Source organism: Peromyscus californicus, unplaced genomic scaffold (assembly GCF_007827085.1).
Source record: "Peromyscus californicus insignis strain IS unplaced genomic scaffold, ASM782708v3 Scaffold_3__1_contigs__length_106647218, whole genome shotgun sequence".
Classification (NCBI taxonomy): Eukaryota; Metazoa; Chordata; class Mammalia; order Rodentia; family Cricetidae; genus Peromyscus; species Peromyscus californicus.
The window spans coordinates 18,138,385-18,163,745 of NW_026294551.1; the positions used below are offsets into that span (position 1 = coordinate 18,138,385).

At 44.1% G+C, this 25,361-nt stretch overlaps 3 protein-coding genes across 8 annotated transcripts in view; 2 read left to right on the forward strand and 1 right to left on the reverse strand.

Moving 5' to 3' along the window:
- The window catches only part of Myl4 (myosin light chain 4), a 46,198-nt gene extending 26,004 nt beyond the window's left edge, over positions 1-20,194 (reverse strand). Inside the window, exons 1-2 of one of the 3 annotated variants that reach the window (XM_052756380.1) lie at positions 14,962-15,010; positions 9,673-9,727 (exon numbers count right to left, since the gene is read on the reverse strand). In XM_052756380.1, coding sequence (XP_052612340.1) covers positions 9,673-9,727; positions 14,962-15,007 — 101 coding nt within the window. In that variant the 5' untranslated portion in view covers positions 15,008-15,010. Of the gene's footprint in view, positions 1-9,672; positions 9,728-14,961; positions 16,842-17,259 lie in introns of those variants that run through there. The other 2 variants (XM_052756382.1, XM_052756381.1) reach the window with 2 other exon arrangements.
- The window catches only part of Cdc27 (cell division cycle 27), a 47,026-nt gene continuing 38,653 nt past the window's right edge, over positions 16,989-25,361 (forward strand). For all 4 annotated transcript variants that reach the window (XM_052756375.1, XM_052756376.1, XM_052756377.1 and 1 more), the window contains exon 1: positions 16,989-17,137. In XM_052756375.1, the coding sequence (XP_052612335.1) occupies positions 17,111-17,137 (27 nt within the window). In that variant the 5' untranslated portion in view covers positions 16,989-17,110. The remainder of the gene's footprint in view (positions 17,138-25,361) is intronic.
- Positions 20,323-20,899, forward strand: LOC128121590 (60S ribosomal protein L21). Its single transcript, XM_052756383.1, has one exon. The coding sequence runs from the start codon at positions 20,374-20,376 to the stop codon at positions 20,854-20,856; it is 483 nt and encodes a 160-aa protein (XP_052612343.1). The 5' UTR covers positions 20,323-20,373; the 3' UTR covers positions 20,857-20,899.

Here is a 25,361-nt window from a genome sequence, read left to right on the forward strand (position 1 = left end):
TTCTAATGAAAATTTAGAATCTAGGCTGAGATATGACATGAGTAAAATATACAACCTGAGCTTGATTCCCAGAATCCATGGAGGGAGAAAACTGACTCTTGAAAGTGGTCCTTGACTTCCACATGTGTTGTTGCACATGTACATGCATATACATACATACACACACACACATACATAGACACACATACACAAATACATTTAAAATTTTTTAAGAATGGTAAAAAAATGCAATGATTGCCTAGGGAGGTATGGTTAGGTAGGTGAGAATGTAAGGGGGCTAGAGAGATGGAGGGCTCCACAGTTAAGATTGATTACTCTTGCAGAGGCCTGGAGTTCCGTTCCCAGTCCCCACTTCAGGCCCCTCCCAATCACCTGTAACTCTAGTTCTAAAGGATCCAAAGCCTCTGGCCTCTGAGAATACCCGCGTGCGCACACACACACATACACACACACACACACACACACACACACACACACACACACACACACACACTTAAAAATACAAAATCTTTTTTAAAAAAGAAAATGGGGGGGGGCGGGAGCACTTAAACAAGAGAGGTCTGGTAGACCACTGAAGGCTATAAATCAGAATGACCAACTCAACCCCCGAATATAAGATTTCTCCCACCAATGAAAGAGAGAAAAAATGAGAAAGGAAATGAAGGCTCAAGGATGCTTAAGGCCTGGGCTCCAAAGGGAAAGTGCCTGAAATCAAAGGTCTTTACTTCTTTCTGAAGGGCAGGGTCTCAGTAGCTCAGGCTAACCTTGAATCCATTATGTATGCAAGGGTGAACTTGAACTTCTGGTCTTCCTGCCTCTAGCTCCTGAGGTGCCAAGACTACAGGCTTCTGCTGCCTTGCCCAGTCTATGCGGGGCTAGGACTTGAACTCAGGGTTTCATGCCTGCTAGGAAAGCACTCTACCAACCAACCTACACACCCAGCTCCTAAAATCAAATTTCAAAGATCACCATAGACTGGCTCTCAGAGCATTTTACATTATCTCTCAGACTTCATCCCAGACAGTGGGCAGCCTGCTTTGGCACCTGGCTGTCTGGCATAATCACTCAACACTGTTGCCTAGTCATGTGTCTGTGATCTGCATCCTATGGGGAGGCCCCTGGAAGGAACAGGTGGACGAGACTCTCCCATAGGAGTTAAAGCAGTGAACAGAGCAGGACAGCTGGTGTTTGGCAGAGGTCAAGTTAGCCAGACTTCATTGGCCGATGTGCTGCTAGCTACAGGGGACTACAAAGGCCCAGAGGGAAGGGGGTGATTTGCCCAAGGTCACAATGGGGCTGTATCTGCCCGAGACTAGAACCCAAGACACTACCCTAGGGCAGAAGATGGAGTAGGCAGAGCTGAGGCTCCACAAAAGAGATGGTGCTGTGTGTGAATCTCTGGGAGTCCAGCTCCAACCTCGCCCACCTATTGAAGAGTTCTTAGGTGGAGGAGAGAGGAATGAGGAAATATTAGATAGAAAGATAGACCTAGATGCCGAGGAGAAAGACAGAGACACAGGATAGCTTCCGGAGAGCCTGGGTCAATACCCAACAGCCCCTCCGTTTATTCAAAAGGACTTTTTATATATGCCAAGGGGAGAGGCAAAAGACCTCCCTCTTGCAAGAGCAAAGCACACCGTACAGCCAAGTGTAGACTCTTCCAAATACCTGGTAAACACACCCGAGGCTAAATCACCTCCTTATGCAGCCCTGCTGGGTAAAGCAAGCTCAGATTCTCTGACCCTGAGTAATTTGGGCTCTCACACTCCTGATACCCACAGCAGGAAGAGTTCTCAAGGAAAGACAGGAAGTGCCTGAGCAGCCATTTTTTCTAGATGGTCTATGAATAGACTCTGAGTGCTAGAGATGCTTCTCCCCATACCAGCTTCCTCTCTAGAACACTGCCAGTGGCTTCCCCCCAGGCTGGAGTCAATGCTGCTGCTGCCCCTGAGCCTTCTTCTGAGGCACTTGAAGAACCAAAGCTCTGCCATTTACCTTCCTGCCTGTATATCCTGTGTCTACTCCACACACATCTATTTGCTCAACCAACACGTACTGAGTGCCCATAATGCACCAGTACTGTTGCTAAGGTGAATAAGGGGCCACAGGAAGCTCACTATCATACATAGCTTTAACACACTGATAAATACAAAGATTCAAAGACTTTATAAGATATTACATAACAATATAAGTTAGTCTTGCCTGGGGGAAAAATCTATTTCTCAAAGGCCCAGCTTCTTTCCCAGATGGCTCAAGCTCCACATTTCCAATTGACTTTTGGACATTTCTCATGGGAAACACTCCAGATTCAGTTCAGTTGGTCCTCTGTACCTGTGGGATCTGCATGAATGGATCCAGCCAACTACAAACAGAAAATATTTGAAAAGCTGGGATGTGGTGGTGCATGAGTATAATCCGAGCACTCAGGAGGCAGAGGCCGGTAGGTGGATTGCCAAAAGCTAGAGGCTAGCCTAGGCTACATAAGGAGACACTTTCTCAAACAACAAAGATCAATTGTGTCTGAACATATACAAACTTTTTTCCCATCATTATTTCCTGTCATAATATTTGCATAGTATTTACATTGTACTAAGTACGACAAGTAGAGCTGATTTAGAGTATAATGGAGAAAGCACTTCGATTATAAATAAAGACTACACTAGTTACACCATTTTGTATAAAAGACTTGGACATCTATGGATGTTGGTACCCACCCTGGGTTCTGGAACTTGTGAACCAGTTCCATAAATACTGGAAGAAGATGTATATTTTAAACCTAACCCATCCCTGATGACCCAAATTATAGATTTGTGGATTTTTGTTCTATTCTGGTTTGATTTTTGATCTCTCTCTCTCTCTCTCTCTCTCTCTCTCTCTGTGTGTGTGTGTGTGTGTGTGTGTGTGTGTGTGTGTGTGTGTTGCATGCACTTGAGTGTGCAAGTGAGTGCATGCAAGGACCAGAACAGTATGTCAGATGTCTTCCTCTGTCACTCTCTGCCATATTGCCTTGAGACAGAGTTTATCACTGAAACAGAAACTGGCCATTTGGCTCGACTGGCTGGCCAGCAAATTCTCTTGGGATCTATCTGTCTCTGCTGATTGATGCTGCAGTTACAGGCACGCACAGCCAAGTTCAGCTTCTTATGTGGAGCTGGAGAGTTAAAGTCAAGTCTTCATGCTCACAGAGAAGGTACTCTTAATTACTAAGCCATCTTCCTAGAGCTGACTTTTTTTTTTAAAGACAATGTGTAATGTAACCCTGACTGGCATCAGACTGTCTATGTAGCAGAGAATGACCTTGAACTCCTGATCCTCCTGCCTCCATCTCCCCAAGTGCTGAGATTACAGACTTTGTGTCACAGAATATTATTTTAAGATGTGTTACATTGGTTTATACTGTGGAACATTTGCTTTAATGATGCAAAGATGTGTTGCATTCCTTTATATTGCATTTGTTTAACTCCATGAAGATGTGATGCTGTGCCTGTCTAAAACACCTGATTGTCTAATAAAGAACTGAATAGCCAATAGCAAGGTGGAGAAAGGATAGGCAAGGCTGGCAGGCAGAGAATCTGGGAAAATATGAGAAATCTGGGAAAAAAGAGAAGGAGCCAGAAAAGGAGGAGGACATCAGGAGCCAGCCACCCAGCTATACAACCAACAATGGATTAAGAAAGAAAGATATATGGAAATAGAAAAATGTAAAATCTCAGAGGAAAAAGATAAATTTAAAGTTAAGAAAAGTTGGCAAGAAACAAGTCAAGCTAAGGCTGGGCATTTTTAAGTAAGAATAAGCCTCCATGTGTGATTTATTTGGGAGCTAGGTGGCATGCCCCCAAAAAGAGCAAAAACAACCAACAACAGCTTTGTCCACATACCGTGCCTGGGTTCCAAATAGTGTATCTGTAATACAAGAAAAATAACAAAGTCTCTTCAAGCCAACTATGGTAAATACTAAAGACTTGAGTATAAGATGAGTGGAATGAACCGGGCAGCGATGGCATGTGCCTTTAATCCCAGCACCCGGGAGGCAGAGCCAGGCGGATCTCTGTGAGTTCGAGGACAGCCTGGTCTACAGAGCAAGATCCAGGACAGGAGGACAGGCACCAAAACTACACAGAGAAACCCTGTCTGGAAAAACTAAAAAAAAAAAAAAAAAAAAAAAAAAGTGGAATGGCATACACTTGTAATCCTAACTCTTGGGAGGTTGAGGCAGAAGGATCAGGAGTTCAAGACCAGCCTTGGTTACAAAGGTAGTTCAAGGCTATCCTGTGCTAAATGAGACTTTATCTAGAAGGAGGAGAAGGAGAATACAATTGTGTCCATGTTTAATCTATTGTTCTGCAATTTATCCAGAATTAAATAAAAGTGTGCCTAGAACCTAGCTAGCCAAGGAAAAAACAACCTAGTCAAGAGTTCTCTCTCTCTCTCTCTCTCTCTCTCTGATCCAGTTATTTTAAAATTATTAATTTTTGGGTTTTGTTTGTTTGTTTGGTTGGTTTTTTGGTTTTTTTGGTTTTTGTTTTTTGTTTTTTTTTGAGACAGGGTTTCTCTGTGTAACAGCCCTGGCTGTCCTGGAACTCTCTTTGGAGACCAGGCTGGCCTCACACTTACAGAAATCCGACTGCCTCTGCTCCCCAAGGGCTGAGATTAAAGGCATGTGCTGCCACTACCCGGCTAAAATTATTTTTTAATTAGCTTATGAAACAGTAGGTTTCCATATGACATTTTTCATACATTCTCAGTTTCTGACCCTCCCTCTGCTCTGTCCTTTCTGCTGCTTCCCAACCCCAATTCTCCCTTAGACCCTTCTACCCTCAGTCCCTCCTCTACTTTCACATCACATTTTCTACCATCCCCTCCCGTGAGTCCTGCCTATGCCCCCTTTCCAGTTTCCTGGCCTCTACAGGAACTCCTCTGACTCAGACACATAAATCCCAAATTTTGAAACTGGGATGCCTCATCTGTCTTTCTGGGCCTGGTCCAACTCATTCAGTACAACAGTTCTACAGTTCCATCCATTTTCCTGCAAGCTTCATTTTTTCATTTTTCTTTACAGCTGAATAAAATTCCATTGTGTACATGTACCACAAGTTCATTATCCACTCATCAGCTGATGGACATGAGACTGATTCCATCTCCCAGCCACTGTGAACAGAGCAGCACTGGAGGTGGATGTGAAAATGATACAGATATTTTTGATCTGGTGATCAGGCAGGCATATGGATTCCATCTGAAGGAGAAAAAAAAAAAAAGATGACAGCCAGTAGGATAATTCAATTTAGATTTTTGCTTCTAAGTCTGTACTCACCAAGCAGCCTTCTGGTTAGAGTGTGGATGCTTTTAGAATCTTTCCCAGTACTTTTCATTAACATATATATTATATATATGATATAGATGTTATATATTATAATATATTCCCTTTAAATTCATAATGCACAATTGTTTTAATTCCTAATCTTTTTCCAGATTAAACTGGCTAGGATGTCAGGAAAATGGAAACTCAGAATGGCCTAGGCTCCCTTGTCATCTCTTTGTGGCATTGTAGTCACTGGGCTTTCTCCCCTCCAATCCACATAATCCTCAGCTGCTAGCATAATCTCCCTTGAATTCCCTTCTCCTGAGGTCATTTTCCAGCCCAGTCACCATCACCCTGAGTCTGTTTTATTGACTCTGAACTCATCAGCCTGAACTTAAAACTTCATCAACTGTCCCCAACACCATCATTTTAACCAAACATAAAAGGCCTCCACTTCAGACAAGCAAATCAGCTTACTTTCAGTCCCAGCCATTCTTTTTTTTTTTTTTTTTTTTTTTTTTTTGGTTTTTCAAGACAGGGTTTCTCTGTGTAGCTTTGCGCCTTTCCTGGAACTCACTTGGTAGCCCAGGCTGGCCTCGAACTCACAGAGATCCGCCTGCCTCTACCTCCCGAGTGCTGGGATTAAAGGCGCGCGCCACCACCGCCCGGCAAGTCCCAGCCATTCTTAAAGATTTATTTATTTTTATTTTATGTGTATAGATGTTTTGCTTAAATATATTTGTATGCCACATGCGTGCCTGGTGCTCAAAGAGGCCAAGAGGGCATTGGATGGATACCCTGAACCTGGAGTTAAAGGCAATTGAGTGGCCATGTGCGTGCTGAGACTCGAACCCAGGTCCTCTGTAAGAGCAGCAAGTACTTTTTTTCCAGCATGGATGTTTATTAGGGAGGGGAGGGGATATCAGTCCTTCTTGGCCACCGCCTTCCTCATGGCGGCCAACACATGCAGCAGCACCCTTAACTGTTGACCCAGCCCATAACCCAGTCGTCCGGATCTCATACTTTACTGTGCATTTGGTAAGCTTAGGTCAAGGAGCACGTATCATACAGAGATCACTTCACTCAAGATACAGTTTAGGACTATTCAACATCTCAGACACCACCCTGATTTTATTTTTTAACTTTTTGTGTTATTTATCCTCTTCTGAAAAATTTACATGGTCACTGGAAACGACGTCATTCCAAGATCTTTATTTTCTGCCTTGTTTTTGTTTTCTTTTTGAGACAGCATCATGAAGCTCAGGCTGGACTTGAACTCACTGTGCAGCAGAAGATGGTCTTGAAACCCTGATCCTCAGCCTCTCAAGCCCTGGGATCACAGGCACACATCACCTACCTGGCCTTCCTCCTTCCTCTGGCACCAGCACTGCCGATTTTAGCCCCCACACTTCCTTCAGTGGGTTCTTATATTCTTCTCACTGTTTTCTTGACAACCTTTGCTTCCCATGAAAGGCCATATCTTTCAAGCCTATGTCTGGCTCATTTTTTCCCCATAATCCAGAGAATCATAAATCATGCCAAAGCCACCAAAATGGGTTCTGAGTCTATTTAAATACAAGGATGACATTTAGTACATTTATACACATTTTGGCTATTTTTCCTGAATTTATGTGCCTGGTGCCTCCTAGGGTGAAGGATATACTGTGTGTAAGAATGGAAGTCTGTGGCTGGGCGGCGGTGGCACACACCTTTAATGCCAGCACTCAGGAGGCAGAGCCAGGCAGATCTCTGTGAGTTCGAGGCCAGCCTGGTCTACAGAGCAAGTTCCAGGACAGGCTCCCAAGCTACACAGAGAACCCCTGAAAAACAAACAAACAAACAAAAAAACAGAATGTGAGTCTATGTGTGCACATGCATGTGCATGTGTATAGAGGCCAGAGGTCAACCTTGAGCTTCATTCCTCAGGAGTTATCTACTTTGGATTGTTTGTTTGTTTATGTATTTTATGTATATGGGTATTTTATCTGCATGTACATCTGCACACCAGAAGAGGGCATCAGATCCCATGTGACTACTATTATAGATGGTTGTGAGCTGCCAGGTGCATACTGGGAATTGAACTCAGGACCACTGGAAGCACAATAAGTGCTCTTAACTGCTGAGCCATCTCTCCAAGCCCCCCCTTCTTCAGATTTTTGAAAAGGATCTTCAGTAGCCTGGAGCTTGCCACATGCAGGGTGTCTGGCTGGTGAGCCCAGAGCGCTGCCTGTCTCTGCCTCACCAGCCAGCACTGGGGTCACAAGCTCACACCACCCAGCTCAGGGCCTGCCGTTCAAGGCAACACCGTCCCAACTGAGCTATCTTCCCCGCGCTCCCTAGGGTGAAGGATATTGAAGAGTGCTTGATTTCTCTGCATTAGGTGGCTGGTCATGAACTTCCTGGACTGTGTAATTACTATGCTGTTCAATATGGGTCAATGGCAGCTGGTTCTCAAGCAGTCAGGAAGGAAAAACTGCTTTCATTCTAAATCCCTTCAGATCGTTTATAAAGAAAGAAAAAGTTCAAAATAGCATCCAGAATAGAAGAGAAGCCAGGCATAGTGACCCATGCCTAAAACAAACAAACAAACAAACAAAATGAATATAGATAAAATAAAGAATAGAAGTAAATTTAAGCATCCAAGTCATTTAGCCATCAGGTATTCCAAAAATGTGTATATTTTTAAGATCTTGTCACTGTGCAAGGTGATGGGAAAACCATGGCTGGCTAAGTTTCCTGCCCTCATGGAGTTTAAAAACAAAAAATACAATTACAATTACCATGCCTATATGAAAGAAAAGAGCATACTGCCGTGAGAGTAAGAGGGTGGAGCTAGTCATTTTGATGAGGCAGGACAGGGAGTACTCTGAGGACAGAATACCGAGGCTGAGAAGACAAATAGAACTCAGCTGCTAAAAGAATAAAGGTAGGGGCTGGAGAGATGGCTCAGGGGTTGAGTACTGACTGCTTGTCCAGAGGACCTGGGTTCAATTCCCAGTACCCACATGGCAGCCCACACCTGTCTGTAACTCCAGTTTCAGGGGACCTGACATCAATGCACATAAAATAAAATATATAAAAGAAGATAAAGGTAAAACGTTTTAGAAAGAAAAGGTAACACGTATAAAGGATTCTGTATTAATCACAGTATTTTTAAGCATCTTCTATACAGTTGATGCTTTTCAAATATAGAGACTATTTGAGAATATAGAGAATGATTGGGCCCTTCCTATTAGAAGACAAGGCTTAAGTAGGATAATCATTGCATCTGGCTGCTATGGCAGGCTGTGTGGCAAGAGCAATAGAAATTTATGTTCTCACAGTTTAAGAAGCTGGACATCCATGGTCAAGGTGCCAGCAAACAGCTTCTCGTGAGCTGGCTTTCTAACAACCTTCTTACAGTGCCTGCATATGACCTTTCCTCAGTACACAGGGAGGAGGGGAGGGGAGAGGAGAGGAGAGGAGACCAGCCTTTGCTACTTAAGACCCCATCTCACACAACAGACAAGCAGGGAGTGTCGGAGGAGAGAGGAAAAGACACAGAAAGCCTCTGACAGGGGAGAACAGATGAAAATGTCCTGTGCAGCTGAAATGCTGCGTGGAAAGGTCAGAAGGGTAAACAGGGCTGACCCAACAGGGAGAGGCTGACCCAACAGGTGGGAGCAGACCTGGGAGGGCCTTGGAAAGGGAGGTAAGGAGTGTGGAAGGAAATCCTTGGGGTGGGTAGAGAGGGGGCTCTGCCACGATCAGACTTATTTTGGGAACAGGGAAGACTAGAAGCAGGAAGAAACCAGAAGTTCTATTTGTAACTAGATGTAGGGGTTGCAGAGAATCAAATATGCTGCCTTGACACATTGGTTATTTTTAGCTAAAGACACTTGAAAAACAGCAGATGCAAGAGGGACGCTCTGACCTTCCTTTTTCTTTTTCTTTTTTGTGATACTGGGGATGGAACCCAGGCTCAAGGGGTCTACCACCAAGCTACACTCTTGAGCCCTGACCTTCTTTTTTACTCTTAAAAGCAGGTGATGAAATGCCCACATGTAAAGCACCCTCCCTATACGAGGAGAAGGACATCACCTTTTCTAGTTTGTGTGATAAAGACCGTGACCAAGGGGGCTGGAGAAATGGCTCAGTGGTTGAAAGCACTGGCTGTTCTTCCAGAATTCCCCACATCCATATTGTGGCTCACATCCATCTTTAGCTGTGGTCCCAAGGGATCCAATACCCTCTTCTGCCCTATGTGGATACCAGGCATACATGTGATACATAGACAGACATACATGCAGACAAATATTAAAATAATTTTTTATTTTAAAAAAAGACTATGACCAAAAAGCAACTTGGGGTAGGGAAGGGGCTACTTAACTTACAGGTTACAGTCCATCATTGAGAGAATCCAAGGCAGGATGTCGGCAGGGCACGAACCTGGAGATAGGAACTGAGTCAGAGGCGTAGAGGAATGCTGCTTATGGTTTGTTCCTCATAGCTCGCTCAGTTTGCCTTTTTATACAACCCAGAATGACCTGCCCAAGGAGGGCACTACCCACAGTGGGCTGAGCCCTCTTGCAACAATCATGAATCAAGAAAAGTGCCCCACAGACTTGTCTATAAGCCAACCTGATGGAGCCATTTTCTCAGTGGAGATTCCTTCCTCCCAGATGACTCCAACCAGGGCTAAGCTGCCCAAAAAACACTCAACAGCACACCACCCAAGGATGGAGAGTCGAGGCTAGGAGAAATGCACACAAGCGTTAAACTAACCCTTATCTTCCTCACTATTTTGCACTATTAAGTACCCAAGGCCCACACTCTTTATCTTGTTATGTTTTCAAATTTTATTATTCTTTGCCCAATCTAGTAATAGTGGGTTTAGTTCTGCTGACACAGGATTCCCACGAATTTAAGGCTGAGCTATTAATGAACCCCCACCCCCAAATTCTTTTGCTATGAAAATGAGTAGATCAACATGTTTTTCCTCCTCCCCCAGTTATAGATTAGTTCCTCTAAACAATGTAACTCCCAAAGTCCCAGATCATTTGCATAGTTGATGCTGTAGCACTTGGACCTAGCGCCTATACTTGACTCTCCTCAAGTGCACATAGATTCTCTCCCAATCAATAAACTCCATGACTTCACATTACCATGACCTGCCCTGAAATTCCTCTCTGCAGAGTTAACAAAGAATCCTGGCAGCATCTGAGTAGAGGCCCCAAGTGACTGAGGGGGATTCCTCAGGGTGCAACCTCAGCAATGTTGATCTGTGCTTGCCCACCAACAATATCAGCAATGTGACAGAACAATGTAAAACACAGTGATATCTTAAATCGGATTAGGAAGCATTTCAAGTAGAGTGAATGGAGGTCCCATCCTGAACAAAATGCCTGTAGAACATTCTAATAGAAATGTCTAATTGGCCTGGCATTCTTACAAGTGGTTGGCCACAGATACCATTTCTTTTAATGATCTGTAGATAATGGAAGCCACAAGAATAGGCAAATTTGCTAGGAAGAATATGTAGGGTGAGGAAAAGGCTGAAACAGGTCCCTTGAAGCCATCAAATGTCAGAGGGGCTGATAGGGCCCTGCAAGGGAGATTGATAAAAACCAAAGCAGTGAGGGAGGGTGCTGGCAACAGGGGGCTGTGTTATCAAAGCCACAGAGGATGGAGTCAGAGGAAGGAGAAAACACGGTGTGGTGGGAGAAGCCTTGAGGTCAAGGAAGATAAAGAGGGCACAGGCCTTACATGGCAGGAACAAGATGCCAGCTGCAGACGGGAAGTGAGGGCACTCAGAAAAAGAATACATTTGCTAGGTATGCTCTAAGCTGTTTCCTGAGGGCCTGACCTTCGACAATATTACTGTGTCTGGCTTTCTTTGGTTGTTTTTTTGATATGGGGTCTCGTGTAGCCCAGGCTGGCCTCTAACTTGCTATGTAGCCAATGATAACTTTGTACTTCTAATTCTCCTATCTCTAACTCTCAAGCATTAGGATTACCAGCATGTACCATGATACCCAGTTTTATGTGGTGCTAGGGATTGATCCCAGACATCTTTCTACCAACTAAGCTATATCCCAGCTCCTATAACTGGTTTTTTGACACAAGTTAGGGACTTCAAATGTAACTGAATGTTAAATATATTAAAATTCAGGCCAAGGAAAAGAACAATGTGGGCTGTGTGTGCAGCTCACTTAACAGAGTGTTTGCCTAGCATGCATGACAGTCTGGGTTCTGTCCCCAGCATGGCATAAGCTGGGTACATGGCACAGCCCTGTAATCCCAGGGCTCAAGGAAGTGGCAGCAGAAGAATCAAAAGTTCAAAGTCAACCTCAGTTGTATAGTGAATGTGAGGCTAACCTGGAATACATGAGACCCTGTCTCCAAAAAAGGGGGTGGAGGGAGCTTGATGAGATGCCTCAGTAAGTAAGAGCTTGCTGTACATGCCTGGAAACCTTAGTTTGATCCCTGAAAGCCACATGAAAGGCTGGATGTGGTGGCTGGACTCTGTAATTCCGATGGAAGCTAGCATGGCAGGAATAACAGGAGAGGCCCTGCTTCAGCAAGAAGGAAAGCAAAAACTGACTCCCTGAAGTTGTCCTTTGACTTGTGTATGTGCACCATGGCATCCACACACTCAGCCATGAGCATATGCATGCATGAGTTTGAGCGTGCATGCATGTGTGCACACACACATGATCACACACACTAATGATAAAGAAAATAATTTTAAATTTTAAAATGGAGCTGGAGAGATGGCTCAGTGGTTAACAACACTTGCTGCTCTTGCAGAGGTTCTCAGTTCTAAGTTCAGTTCTCAGTATCAACGTTAGGCAGCTTACAATTAACTGCATGTAACTCCAGTTCCAGGAGATCTGACGCCCACTTTTAGCCTCTTCAGGCAGGCACGCATACACACACACACACACACACACACACACACACACACACACACACACAGCATAAACTCACACAAAAATATGCACATATACAAAAATAAAAACAAATCTTTAAAAATAATACTTTTAAAACAAATAATCTACATTTGGGAGCTAATGCTTATTGAAACCTAATTCCGATCACTAGATAAACATATTCAATATTGGATAACAGCAGGGTACCAAAGAAGTTGCAAGATGTTGAGTTTAAGTAGGTCAACCAGTGTTCTAGCTTGGTTTTGGTTGCTGTGACAAACACCATGACCAAAAGCAACTAAGGGAAATCATAGCGGAAATCTCAAGGCAGGAACTGAAGCAGAAACCACAGAGGAACACTGGTTACTGGCTTGCTCCCCCAGGCTCAGTCAGCTATTTCTCTTATACAGCCAAGGTCATACTTGCCTAGGATTAGTACTGCCCACAGTGGGCTGGGCCCGCCCACATCAATCAGCAATAAAGAATATGCCCCACAGACCAGTCTGAGGGAGGCGATTCCTCAGCTGAGGTTCTCACCTCCCGGGTAGTTTGTGTCAAGTTGACAAGAACTAACCAGCATTCCCAGGATCAGAAATAAGTAAAATGCTCTAAAAGAACTCATTGGATAGGCTGGAGAGATGAGTTAGCCATTTAAGGGTAGGCTCACAACCAAAGGACGAGAGCTCATCAGAGTACTTCAAATAATGTGGGCTTGCCATGGTCGGTAGAAAACTACTATAACAGACTATTAACTATTAACTATGAACAGTAGTCAGAAGAAAGGCTGTGTGTGTGTGTGTGTGTGTGTGTGTGTGTGTGTGTGTGTGTGTGTGTGTGTGTGTCTGTAGGTTTCCAGTGTCTTTTCCAAGCACTACCCACCTTGGTGAAATTTTTGTCTTGTTGGAGTTTTGTTTGGGGTTTTGGTTTTGTTTTGTTTGGGGGGGGGTTGTTGGGGAAAAGGGTGGTTTGGTTTGGTCTTTTTGTTTTGGTGACAGGGCGTCCCTATGTAGCACTGGCTCATCTGGGCTATGTAGAAGAGGCTATGCGGTGGTATTTGTAATCTAAGAAATAAAGCTTGCCTGAAGATCAGAGAACAGAGCCAGCCACAGAGTTAAAAAACATAGGGATCAGGCAGTGATGGCACATACCTTTAATCCTAGCACTTGGGAGGCAGAGATCCATCTGGATCTCTGTGAGTTCAAGGCCACACTGGGCTACATGGGATTGATCCAGTCTAGGAGAGAAACAGAGCCAGGCAATGGTGGCACACACCTTTAATCTTAGTATTTGGGAAGCATACATGCCATTAATCCCAGCACTAGGAAGGCTGAGATAGGAAGTGAAATGACTGGGTGGAGAAAGGCACATAAAATGTGAAGAGACAGGAATTAAGCTCTTTTGGCTGAGGACTCAGAGGCAGTCAGTCTGAGGATTTGTGGAGACAGGATCGGCTGAGGAGTTGGCAAGGTGAGAAGTGGCTGTGGCTTGTTCCTTTGTCTCTCTGATCTTTCAGCATTTACCCCAATATCTGGCCCAGGTTTTGTTTTGTTTTGTGGGTTTTTTGTTTGTTTGTTTTGCTTTGTTTTGTTTTGTTTTTCAAGTCAGGGGTTCTCTGTGTAGTTTTGGTGCCTGTCCTGGAACTCACTCTGTAGACCAGGCTGGCCTCGAACTCACAGAGATCCGCCTGGCTCTCTGAGTGCTGGGATTAAAGGCGTGTACCACCACCGCCAGGCTGGCTCCAGGTTTTTATTAAGACCATTTAGGATTTGTGCAATAAGACCAACCTGGAACTCACAGAGATCTGCCTGCCTCTGCCTCCCTGGTGCTGGAATTAAAGGCTTGTGCTGCCATGTCTGGCTCCACCTTGGTTTTGGTGCAGGGTTTCACATTGGCTTGGAGTTTGCCAAGTAGATTAAGCTGGCTGGCCAGTGAGTCCCAGCGACATGCCTGTCTCTGCTGGCTCAGCCCAGGGATTGCAGTTGTGTGCTGCTACTCGTGGCTTTTTCCCATGAGTTCTAGGGACTGAACTCAGGTCCTCGTGCTTGTAAGGCAAGCGCTTACTGACTGAGCTAGTTCTCCAGCCCCTAGATGTTCTTTCCTATGGGGCAGCTTTGGAAAAAATAGATTCTAAGGTCAAAATCCACCTCCTCTGTGGTTTAAAAAACTCCTTTGAACAAGTCAAGACTCGAGTTGACACACCCTATGTGACAGAAGAGCTCAGGGTATAAAATAACCACAAATTCAACATTACCCGTGTTGTGTGGTTGCTATAGAATGCAAACACAGCTTTAGATTGTTTTTTAACACAGCTTTGGACTGTTTAATAAAAGTTTCCAAATAATTAATCATCGGTGATGGTTCATCTTCATGTCAACATGACAGGTTTTAAAGTGACCCAGCCATGGAAATGAGCCTCTGGGACTGTCTGTGAGGGAGTTTCTTCATTAGGCTCATTGAGGCCAGAAGACCACCCTAAATGTGGGTTGCGGGATTCTGTGGCATGGGGCCCCAGACTGAATGAAAAGAAGCAAGGGAGCCGAGCAGCAGCCTGCCTCTCTCCATTTCCTCACTGCAGGCACAATGTGACCGGTCACCTCAAGTGCCTCTTGCCATACCTTCCTCACTAGAATGGACTGCACACTGAACTGTGAGCCTGAAGAACCCCTCTCTTTTTGGAGATGGGGTACCTGGCTGTCCTGGGTCTCACTATGTAGACCAGGCTGGCTTGGTCTTCGACTCACGAATACCCACCTGTCTCCATCTCCCGAGTGCTGGGACTGAAGGCATGCGACACCATGCCTAGCAACCCTTCTGTTAAGTTGCTTCATCTGTCATTTTGTCAGAGCAACAAGAAAAATGACTAATGCGTAGTCCCACAGCATTCTAAATTATCACAATAAATCTACAGTGCGTTCAGCTTATAGGGTCAAGTTTTAAGAGTAACATCTCTTACCCATCCCTTTCTTTCCATTCCCACCAACAGACTCTCTCGTCTTCTACCTGATATGGCAGACCATTTCCAAGGATGGCCAGAGCTGAGGGTGCACCTCAGTGGTAGAGCTTGTCTAGCATTTGCAAAGCCATGGGTCTGATCTCCAGTATGGGGGTGGGGGGTGGGGGAGTGGTATCAAACATGACCCAACAACCCCTCCCATAGGGCATACCGTTTGCAGGGTCGCTCCTTCACCGAGAGATAGAGCTTGTTTTCCTCCTAGTGGATCCAGACTGATCATGTGTCTTAAACTGACCACCAAGAAACAAAGGAATTGACTTATAGATCTAGGCTTGAAGGGGCCTCTCAGCTTCTATTTTTCACGGTCTTGCTTGACAGCTACCAATTCAAGCTAGGATAGGCCACTGATTGGTGAGTGACCCCTGTATGAAGAGAAAGGTTTTGTGGGGGAGAATTGAGAGGCCAGGAAAATAGTAAGACCAAGCCTTAGACCCACGGGTAAAGTTGTCCTCCAGCTCTAGCCATGTCAATAATGACAACATTCTGTGTCCACGTGACTCTCTTACCACACAGGTCTTTGGGATGTGACTAGAATATCTGAAGAATTTCATTTGATTTAAGCTGAACTTAATAGCTAGAGACTGTTGTGTAGGTCAGCACAGACATCTATTCCCACTCTAATTCATCTAACACAACCCCACTAAAAGAACGGGGGCGGCTGAAAATTGCCTCGGCACCTGTCCTTCATGGTACTACAGGTATGTAGGCAACGTCTAGAGATGGTTTCACATCTAACTTAGAGGAGTCCAAACACAAAGTTAACTTTTGGAGTTTTCCTTGTCTGATGAAAGGCGAGATTTTAATAGTTCCTTGATTTGTTCTGAGGACGTGGCAAAAAAGCAGATGTTAAACCTCCTGTTTGTGTCTGTATCTACACCCATCACTTAAATCCATATTTATTTCCCTCTTCTCTGAAGTTGAAGTTTTACATTACCTGTAACAGGTAGCACAAACTGTAGTTTTCAGTTACACTGATTTTCTTTTTTCTCTTATGAGCCAAGGTGTCATGTAGTCCAGGCTTGCCTCGAACTCACTATCTAGTTTGTAAAATACTGTATTCTAGATCCTTCTGCATCCAGCTCTCAAGGCAGGCATGTAATGTCAAAACATGTCCGGTTTGGGTGGTATGGCGATCCACCTCTACGGCTTCGTGCATGCTAGGCAAGTGCGCAGCCTAGTCGTTTTTTTTTTCTTTTTCTTTCTTTCTTTCTTTTTTTTTTTTCGAAACAGACCATAATCTCTTTGAGTACAGGAATCCTATGTGTTTCTGGAATTGTTATGTTCCAAAAATCCCTCTATTTTCCTCAGAGGCCTGAGTACGAATTCCAGGAGTGGATAATGATCTAAACTCAAAAGACTTTATCAAATTTAACCCCAAACTAGTATTTTACTCTTCGCTGAATCTACCGGGCACAATGCAGAATGGCCAAGGCATGAAGCCAGACCTAAGACGCGCCATGCAACGCGGAGCTACCGCATCCCTCTCTACAGGCCCTTCCTACTAGTTGCTCTTTGGGCGTGGCCTAGTTAGCGTGGTCGATTGGGCGTGGCGTGCGTAGGGAAGGGCGTGGCTGAGAAGAGGCACTTCCGATTGGGTCCAACCCAACGATTTCCGGTAGCACTCGACAATTTCCGGCTTCAGGCTCCGCCCCCGCCGACTCCCCTCGGGTGTTTCCGACATCTCTCGGGCTTTTCCGTCTCGCTGTCGTTTGGCTCTCTCCACTTCGGATATTTCCGTGTCGCGCTCGGAGGAGCTCGGCCACCACTCGGCCTCCCCCATCCCCCGGTAACGGTCGCTGGTGAGTTTAAATGAGCCGGGGCTGGCCGGGCCGGAGCCGCTACGGGGGGGGCCTGAGGCACTGCAGAAAGTGGGCCTGAGCCTCAAGGATGACGGTGCTGCAGGAACCTGTCCAGGTAATGCTAGCGCCTGCTCCGAGGCCTGGCGCCATGCCTGGGTCGCAAGCAGCGAGCAGCCACTTCGCGGCCTGCTGCGGCCTAGGCCCCGCTTCTCCCGCCTCCCTTTCGGCGAGCCTTACCTGTCTTTCGTCAGTCCCGAGGCCTTCCCACTCGGCCGAGCTTAGCCCGGGCCCCGCATTACTTCTCGCCTCTTGTGCGAGCTGGCTTCAGCGGGAATCACTCGTTTCCCGTCGGTACTGGCTTCCGGCCATATCTCCTCCTGTTAGTCGGGGGCCCTGCCGGCGGTGGGAAACGAGGGGCCGAGATGGCGCCCCGAGTGCTCGGCGCCCCGGGGCCCGACACAGAAGCGCTTTTGAACCGAGCTGGTGGGATTTCACCCCGATGGGGCAAGTTTCCTGGTGTTTCCTTGGTTTTGTTTTACGTGAGATAGTCGAAGGAAGAAGGTAAAATTATCCGTGGTTTTGATAGTTTTTGTTTCGGTAGCAGAGTTTCTGGTCCACCTACCTTACCGTTCTCGCTCAGTGGATTTCCCACCGGACAATGACGATCTGAGAAGGGAACTCCCAGGGCCAGTGCTGCGGTGCAAACACCCGAGCAGGGGAGTGGGCGAAAGGGCAGGTCTGGATTTTGCCATTACCTGGCATGGGTACCAAGAGGCATTTTATCGTGCAGATTTAGAAGGTGTTTAGGAAATTAGAGATAATTGCTTTCCCATCCATTTCACTATTCGTCCATTCCTTAACCACACCAAGGTATGCGTTGACGCACACGGTGCTGCTGTCAGAAGAAACCCTATTGGGGTTTAAGTGTGTGATGCAGTGCCAAGTCATTTTTTTCTCCCTGCCAGATCTGAAGAAACTGAACCTTTTGTCCCTTGGTGATGGACTGGGTTTGGGAGATTTTTCATTCCACCGTATGATCTTTGACATGTCCAGAGTTGGCCTCCATTAAATTACTGCCGTTAAGCCATAAACTTTATTTTGAAGTTATAAAGCAAACCGATTTTAGAAATTGCTGCGAATTGCCTTAGGTAAGACTGTGGCGACAAATAGTAAATATTTTAATGCGTCAGTACAGCATTTCCTTAATTTCTCATCGCAGTGTAAAAATTGCTTTCTCTAGTTAGCCTCATCTCCAGCTGTTTACATGGTGACAGCTATTAGTATTTGAATTAATATAATTCTGGATTATATCTTCAGAACTGTATGTGTCTCTGTACGTTGTATCAGTTCTTCCAAAGCTGCATTTCTTTCCAAATTTCCTAGTGTAGAGTCCCTTGTAAGGCCCTTTTCAGGCCTAACATGAAATTAAATGGATAAGGAGGTTATTCACATGATTATTTTTTTATTTCATGCTGTAGTTTTGTCTTACTGATTCTTTTGCTTTTCTGGACCCAAAAGCCTTCTAAAGAAAGTGATATGATAGTTGCAGTGATAGCATGTAAACCACTACTTAATAATTTTGACTTATATAAAAGCATGAGAGAGTAGAATATATTTGTGGGAGATAGAATCCAGCAGGTTTCTTCTTTGTTTTTAAAGTATTGTTAGCAATAATACTCTTACTATATCTAAGACTAAAAAGTGAAATTTGCCTCCCTTGCCTCCATAATAACTTTGTCCATTAGATTTAAGGATAATGGTAAGAAGTTTTAGGGTGTGAGGGGGTGAGAATTTGGGTTATAATTTATAGGAGACAAGAGGATCAGGAGTTCAAGGTCATCCTCAGCTACGGAGCAAGTTCAAGGCCAGCATGAGCTACCTGACCCTGTCTCAAAAAACAAAAAAACCCAAAATAACAGCAAAAGGAGCAATTAAAAGGGGGAATCTCAAACGGTGGGAGAAGTAAGCTATGACCAGGAGGAATGCTGTTGAAAAATGAAAAAGAGCTGGAATGAAAGGAAGATAGTAAGATACTTTTTTTTTTTAATGGTTTTTCGAGACAGGGTTTCTCTGTGTGGCTTTGGAGCCTATCCTAGAACTCACTCTGTAGACCAGACTGATCTCCAACTCACAGATCTGCCTGGCTCTGCCTCCCAAGTCCTGGGATTAAAGGCGTGCGCCACCACACCTGGCAAGATACTTTTTAAAAAATTACTCATTCCATGTATTAGGATAAAAATAGTGTTGAAAATATTTTCTTTGCTTTGTTCCTGGTAATCTAGACACAAGGAAGAGTTGACAGAAATAGTACTCAACTGTTTGTTCCGATCTTTTCCCCCCTTTTCAAGTTTTTACATGGACTACCCAGTGGAATGTGCCATCTAGACTTAAATATAAGCCCTTCCCCAAGTTAGTGCTCATAGAAAAAGTATTACTTTGTATTTGAGTCTTTACAAAAAATCTTTCATATTTCAAAGCAAACAAATAATTTGTAGCGGGGTCTCCCTGTGTAGCCCTGGCTGGAATTAAAGGCATTCACCACAGGACTAATTTGGATGCCTGTAAAAGTTCACTTGATAAAATTGGTGGCCTTTTTTGTTGGCGGGTGTTTTATTTGACATTCACTTACTGTGTGTGCATGTATGTGTCATTCAGTCTTGGTGGCAAGCATCTTTACCTTCTGAGCCGTTTCACCAGCTCTGTTGTTGTTGCTTTAAGAGGGAGGCATTTTATATAGATGCATCAATTGATAAAGCTTTATCAATTATTTCTGCACGTTAAGTTTCACAGAAGTATTGGATGAAATTGTAGACAAGCCTTTTGAAAATGATTTTAATATGCAGTAGAGTAACTGGATGCAAAAACCTTGTGTGTTAACCTGCATCTGAAACTCTGACTAGAGGCAGGAAGAAAAGAAGTTCAAGGTCAGTCTGAGCTACATAAGACCCTGTTTCAAACACCAAAACAAAATAAAGTAATTTGGTACTATCTGTATACCTGTGTCTTAAGGAGTGTTTTACTGCATCTCTGTTTGTTTACCAGATGCCTACTCCATTTTGAGGCCCAAAATGCCCCCCACCAGACATGGCCAAATGTGGGGTCAGAGAACCATCTAGATAAAGAACCATCATAGAGAGCTGGTTATGGACAGTGTGCCTGTAATCCCAGCACTTGGGAGGTAGAGGCAAAAGCTCAAGAGTTCAAGGCCTACCTCATCTGTGTTTTAAGTTTGAGACCAGCCTGGGCAAAATGAGACCCTGTCTCAAAAATAGAAATATAAAAACAACCAATCAGATAAGTAAAAACTAGAGTTATAGGGCCGCGGCAGCCATCTTCCAGTAACTCGCCAAAATGACGAACACAAAGGGAAAGAGGAGGGGGACCCGCTATATGTTCTCCAGGCCTTTTAGGAAACATGGAGTTGTTCCTTTGGCTACTTACATGCGAATCTACAAGAAAGGTGATATTGTAGACATCAAGGGAATGGGCACTGTTCAAAAAGGAATGCCTCATAAGTGTTACCATGGCAAAACCGGAAGAGTCTACAATGTCACCCAGCATGCCGTGGGCATCATTGTAAACAAGCAAGTTAAGGGCAAGATCCTTGCCAAGAGAATCAACGTGCGGATTGAGCACATCAAGCACTCTAAGAGCCGAGACAGCTTCCTGAAGCGGGTGAAGGAGAACGACCAGAAGAAAAAGGAAGCCAAGGAGAAGGGCACCTGGGTGCAGCTGAAGCGCCAGCCCGCCCCACCCAGAGAAGCACACTTTGTGAGGACTAACGGGAAGGAGCCTGAGCTACTGGAGCCCATTCCATACGAATTCATGGCCTAATGTACAAAAAGAAATAAAAGACCTGGACTGTAAAGGAAAAAAAAAAAAAAAAAAAAAAAAAAAAAAAAAAAAAAAAACTAGAGTTATAGAAATAGAAATTTTAGATTCTAATGTATAAGATAAATTCTACACTGGCAATTTTGGTTAGGGTTCTTTCCTTTTTTCCTCCATCTCTCCCTCCTTCCCTTTCTCATACCTTACATTGTGTGAAGCTTTTCTTACTCATTGCTTTTTTGGTCTTTTAGGTTTTTCGAGACAGGGTTTCTCTGTGTAGCTTTTGGAGCCTGTCCTGAAACTCACTCTGTAGACCAGGCTGGCTCTCGAGCTCACAGAGATCCGCCTGCCTCTGCCTCCTAAGTGCTGGTATTAAAGGCATGCGCCAACACCGCCCAGCTGCTTTCTTGGTTTTAAAGCAATTTTTTTCCCCATCAAATACAAGACCAAACAATTCATAGCAGTCACATTTAATTCTGAGTACAGTGTACATTTAAAATATTTGAGCTGGGTGTGGTGGTGCATGCTTGGAATCCCAGGACCTGGAAAATGGAAGCAGGACCATGAATTTGAAGCCAGCCTAGGTTACATAGTGAGAACCTGTCTTCAAATCACAAATAAAATGATATTTCAGTGAGTTGTGACAATGGATGTAATCCTAGCACTTGAGAGGCAAAGGCAAGCAAATAAGGAGTTCAAAGGCATTCTTTCTCTACTCGATAACAACTCTGAGGCAAGGTTGTGCAGTGGAGCCCCTTTTTTTTAAGCAACCAAAACCTCACTTTTGGGTTTCTTCCTTAGCTTACGAGCTTACTTTTATTCCTGGGAATGTTTTTTCTTTTCTTAGGATTTGTTTGTGTGTTTATATATGCACATGCCCCTATATGCTTGCAGGTGCCCTTGGAGGCCAGAAGAGGGTGTTAGATCACATGGAACTGGATCCAGCAGGTAGTTGTGAGCTGCTCCATGTGGGTCTTGTAAACTGAACTGAGTTCCTTGGGAAAAGCAGCAAGCGCTTTTCACTACTGAGCCATCTCCAGCTCCCCTGTTCTTTCCTTAGTAAGTTGTCTATTTCTATTCCATATTTAACATAGAAGACCAACCTTTCTCCATCTCTCCTTGTGGTAGCTGTGAGAATCATCACCTAACCTGTACGTTTTTTTTCCTTAAACCCTACTTAGTGAAAGTTATCCTTAAGCTTCAAAAACAAGACACCCCCCTCCCCCCCAAAAAAGTTTGATATTGTCAGAGTAGATGGTAGGACAGGAAGGTGACTCGGCCACCGAAGGAATGGCTACCCAAGCATGAGGACCGGAGAGTGGATGCTAGCAAACACGTAAAAAGCCAAGTGTGGCTGAGCTGCCTAGCTCACAAAAACCTCAAGTTCTAGGTTTATCAGAGAGGCCCTGTCTCAAGAGGATAAGGCAGAACAGGATGGAGATGGCCATCAGATGTCTTCCTCTGGCCTCTGCACAGTGTGCTCATACATCCGCACACACTTGCATACAGTGCACAGCTGAAAAGGTTGTTTGGTGTAAAGGTGGAGAGCAACTGAGGGGGACACCTGGCATCAGCCTCTGGCCATACCCAAACACGTGATGCCTGCATAGCAAGTAAGACTAAACAGCTTTATGCTGTTGGTTCATCTTTCATATGAATACAGCCCAGGACTAGATCATTCATTTCCTCTGTGGAATGTCTCCTACACATTTTGTTGGAAAGGAAGAAGGAAAGAATGCTGCTCTGTTTGGCTTCTAATTCTGTTTAGCAACTTCTCACCCGTCTGGCTTTTAATCTGTAGATGTGGTGCCCTGGGTGCTATCCATCTGTTGGACAGGGTGCTGAGTTTTAGCTCTGTGTTCATCATCAGCTACTAATTTGTAGTGATAGAGAATAGTCCATTCCACATCCCCTTCCCTCAGTGAGTGGCATATTACTCAGGCATTGAGAGATACCTGCGCAGAAATTTGGAATGGCCCATCTCTTTGCTGAGCTAATGAAGGATTGTTGTTCTGGGCAAAGCTTCATTTTTTAATTTCTTTATTTTGGGACAGAATCTTATTACTTGCCCCAGACTGGCCTGGTTCTATTTAGCCCATGCGATAAAGGCTCAGAAGTGACTTGGTCATCTGATTAATGTCAGAGGAATCATCCTTATCTACCTGATTTGGCTATAGAGATTGTAGGAAACATTCAAGAAATAATTGCTGAGTCGAGTTAGAAGTAATTTCTTCTGTCCTGTCATTTTCTCAGTGACATTTTGGCAGGTTGTTATATAATCCAAATATTGGAGTTCTCTAAGGAGAACATCTGCAGTTTATCACATTATATTTTAATCTTAGTATCATATTTATTTTATGTACTATCTACCACCAAAACCAAAACCTCCATGACAGAATTAGAACTAGAAAAACAACTTGCTTTTTATCGTCTTTCGTAACTAGTGTCCATTACCCACATTCTGTCCATCCTCATCTCCTTACACTTGGCCTTTCTTGTTCTTTTCTTCACGTAATACTGTACCTATATGGACGTTTGTTTACATGCATACATTTATTATTGGCTAGAAAAGACTTTTCTGGGACTGTATGCACTCAGTATTATATATTTTAGAATAATATTAGGTAAATAAATAGTAATATTTTAGAACAATACCTAGGTCCTTCTATTTTCCTGCAAGTTTTTAAACCTTTTTTTTTAGAGTGGAATAGTATTTCATGCTTTATATATACCAAAGTTTTATTATCTGTTGATGGATAACCAAGTTGGTTCTGGTTAAAAAAAAATTATATCGAATAAAACAGCAATAAACGTGGGGTGCAGATATCCCTGTGGCAGGGTATGGAGTTGTCTGGGTATAACCCAGGAGGGAAATAGCTGAGTCTACAATGACTATATTAATTTGCAGCTCCACCCACAGTGAATAGAGGTTCCTTCCTCTCCGTTTCTCTAACATTTGTTGTCAAGATTTGTTGATGACGATAGCCTTTCTGACTTGTTGAAAACTGTCTCTTCAGTTCATTTGCCCATTTGTTAATTAGTTTTATGGTATTTAATTTCTACAATTCTTTGTAAATTTCTAGATGTTAGTCCTCATCTGAAGTATAGCTGGTAAAGATTTTCTCTTATTCTGTGGGCTGTTAACTCTGATTGTTTCCTTTGCTGTATAGAAACTTGAATTTTCGTGTAGTTCCATGTGTTGTTACTTGGGGTAGTTCTTGTGCTGTTGGTATTCTATTTTAAAAGTTCTTACCTACCCCAATACTTCAATATACATTGAAGGGTATTCTCCCTGTTTTCTTCTAAAAGTTCCTGGGGTGGGTTTGTTTGTTTGTTTTTCCAAGAAAGGGTTTCTTTGTATAGTTCTGACTGTTCTGGAACTCTCTCTATAGACCAGGCTGGCCTCGAACTCACAGAGATCCACTTGCCAATGCCTCCTCGGTGCTGGGATTAAAGGTGTGTGCTACTGTCACCTGGCAAACAGTGATGCCTGAAACAGGGACGTGAATCAGCTTTTAAATTAAGGTCTTGGATATATTTAAATCGATTTTTGTTCAGATGAAAGATGTAAGTCTAGTTTCGTTCTTCTGCAGAAGGAAATCCACTGCTGCTGTCACCATTTGTTTACTAGGCTATTTTTTCTCCAAAGGAAGCTTTTGCCTCCTTTGTCAAAAAGGTAAAATTTGCCATTTTATTTCCAAATGTAGACTAGATAGCAATGATTCTGTAGATGAAGAGAATAAATGAGTGGGAATGTGTTTGTTTGGACAAGGGGGTCTCACTATGTATATCAGGCTGACCTCACACTCACTGGATTGGCCTGCCTCTGCTGGGTGCTGGGATTAATGTGCTATCACGCCTCTTTGATCTGAGATTGTTGTTTTTTTTCTTTCGTTTTTTGTTTTTGTTTGGTTTGGTTTTCGGTTTATTGGAGACAGTTTCTCTGTAGCCCTGGCTGTCCTAGCACTCACTCTCTAGACCAGGCTGGCCTGTAACTTACAGAGATCCTCCTGTCTCTGCCTCCTGGGTGCTGGGATTAAAGGCGTGCGCCGCTGCTGCTGCTGCTGCTGCTGCTGCTGCTGCTGCCGCCGCCGCCGCTGCTGCCGCCGCTGCTGCCGCCGCCGCCGCCACCGCCACCACCACCCCCCAACTGGTCTGTAGTATGTTAAACACCTGAGTTCACGCTTACCAACCCATATTTTTGTTTTTAAGATTAGGCTTCCTTGGGGTTGGGGATTTAGCTCAGTGGTAGAGCTAAGGCAAGCACAAGGCCCTGTGTTCTGTCCTCAGCTCTGAAAAAAAAAAAAAGATTCAGCTTTCAAACTATGATTTAAGAAAAAAAAAAATCCCCCAGTGACATTGACCAAACCTTGTTTTTTTTTTTTTTTTTTTTTTTTTTTTTTTTTTTTTTTTTGGTTTTTCGAGACAGGGTTTCTCTGTGTAGCTTTGCGCCTTTCCTGGAACTCGCTTTGGAGACCAGGCTGGCCTCGAACTCACAGAGATCCGCCTGG

Excerpts from the sequence above, each read along its gene's own strand:
- LOC128121590 (XM_052756383.1), top strand. The coding sequence starts at position 20,374 with ATGACGAACACAAAGGGAAAGAGGAGGGGGACCCGCTATATGTTCTCC.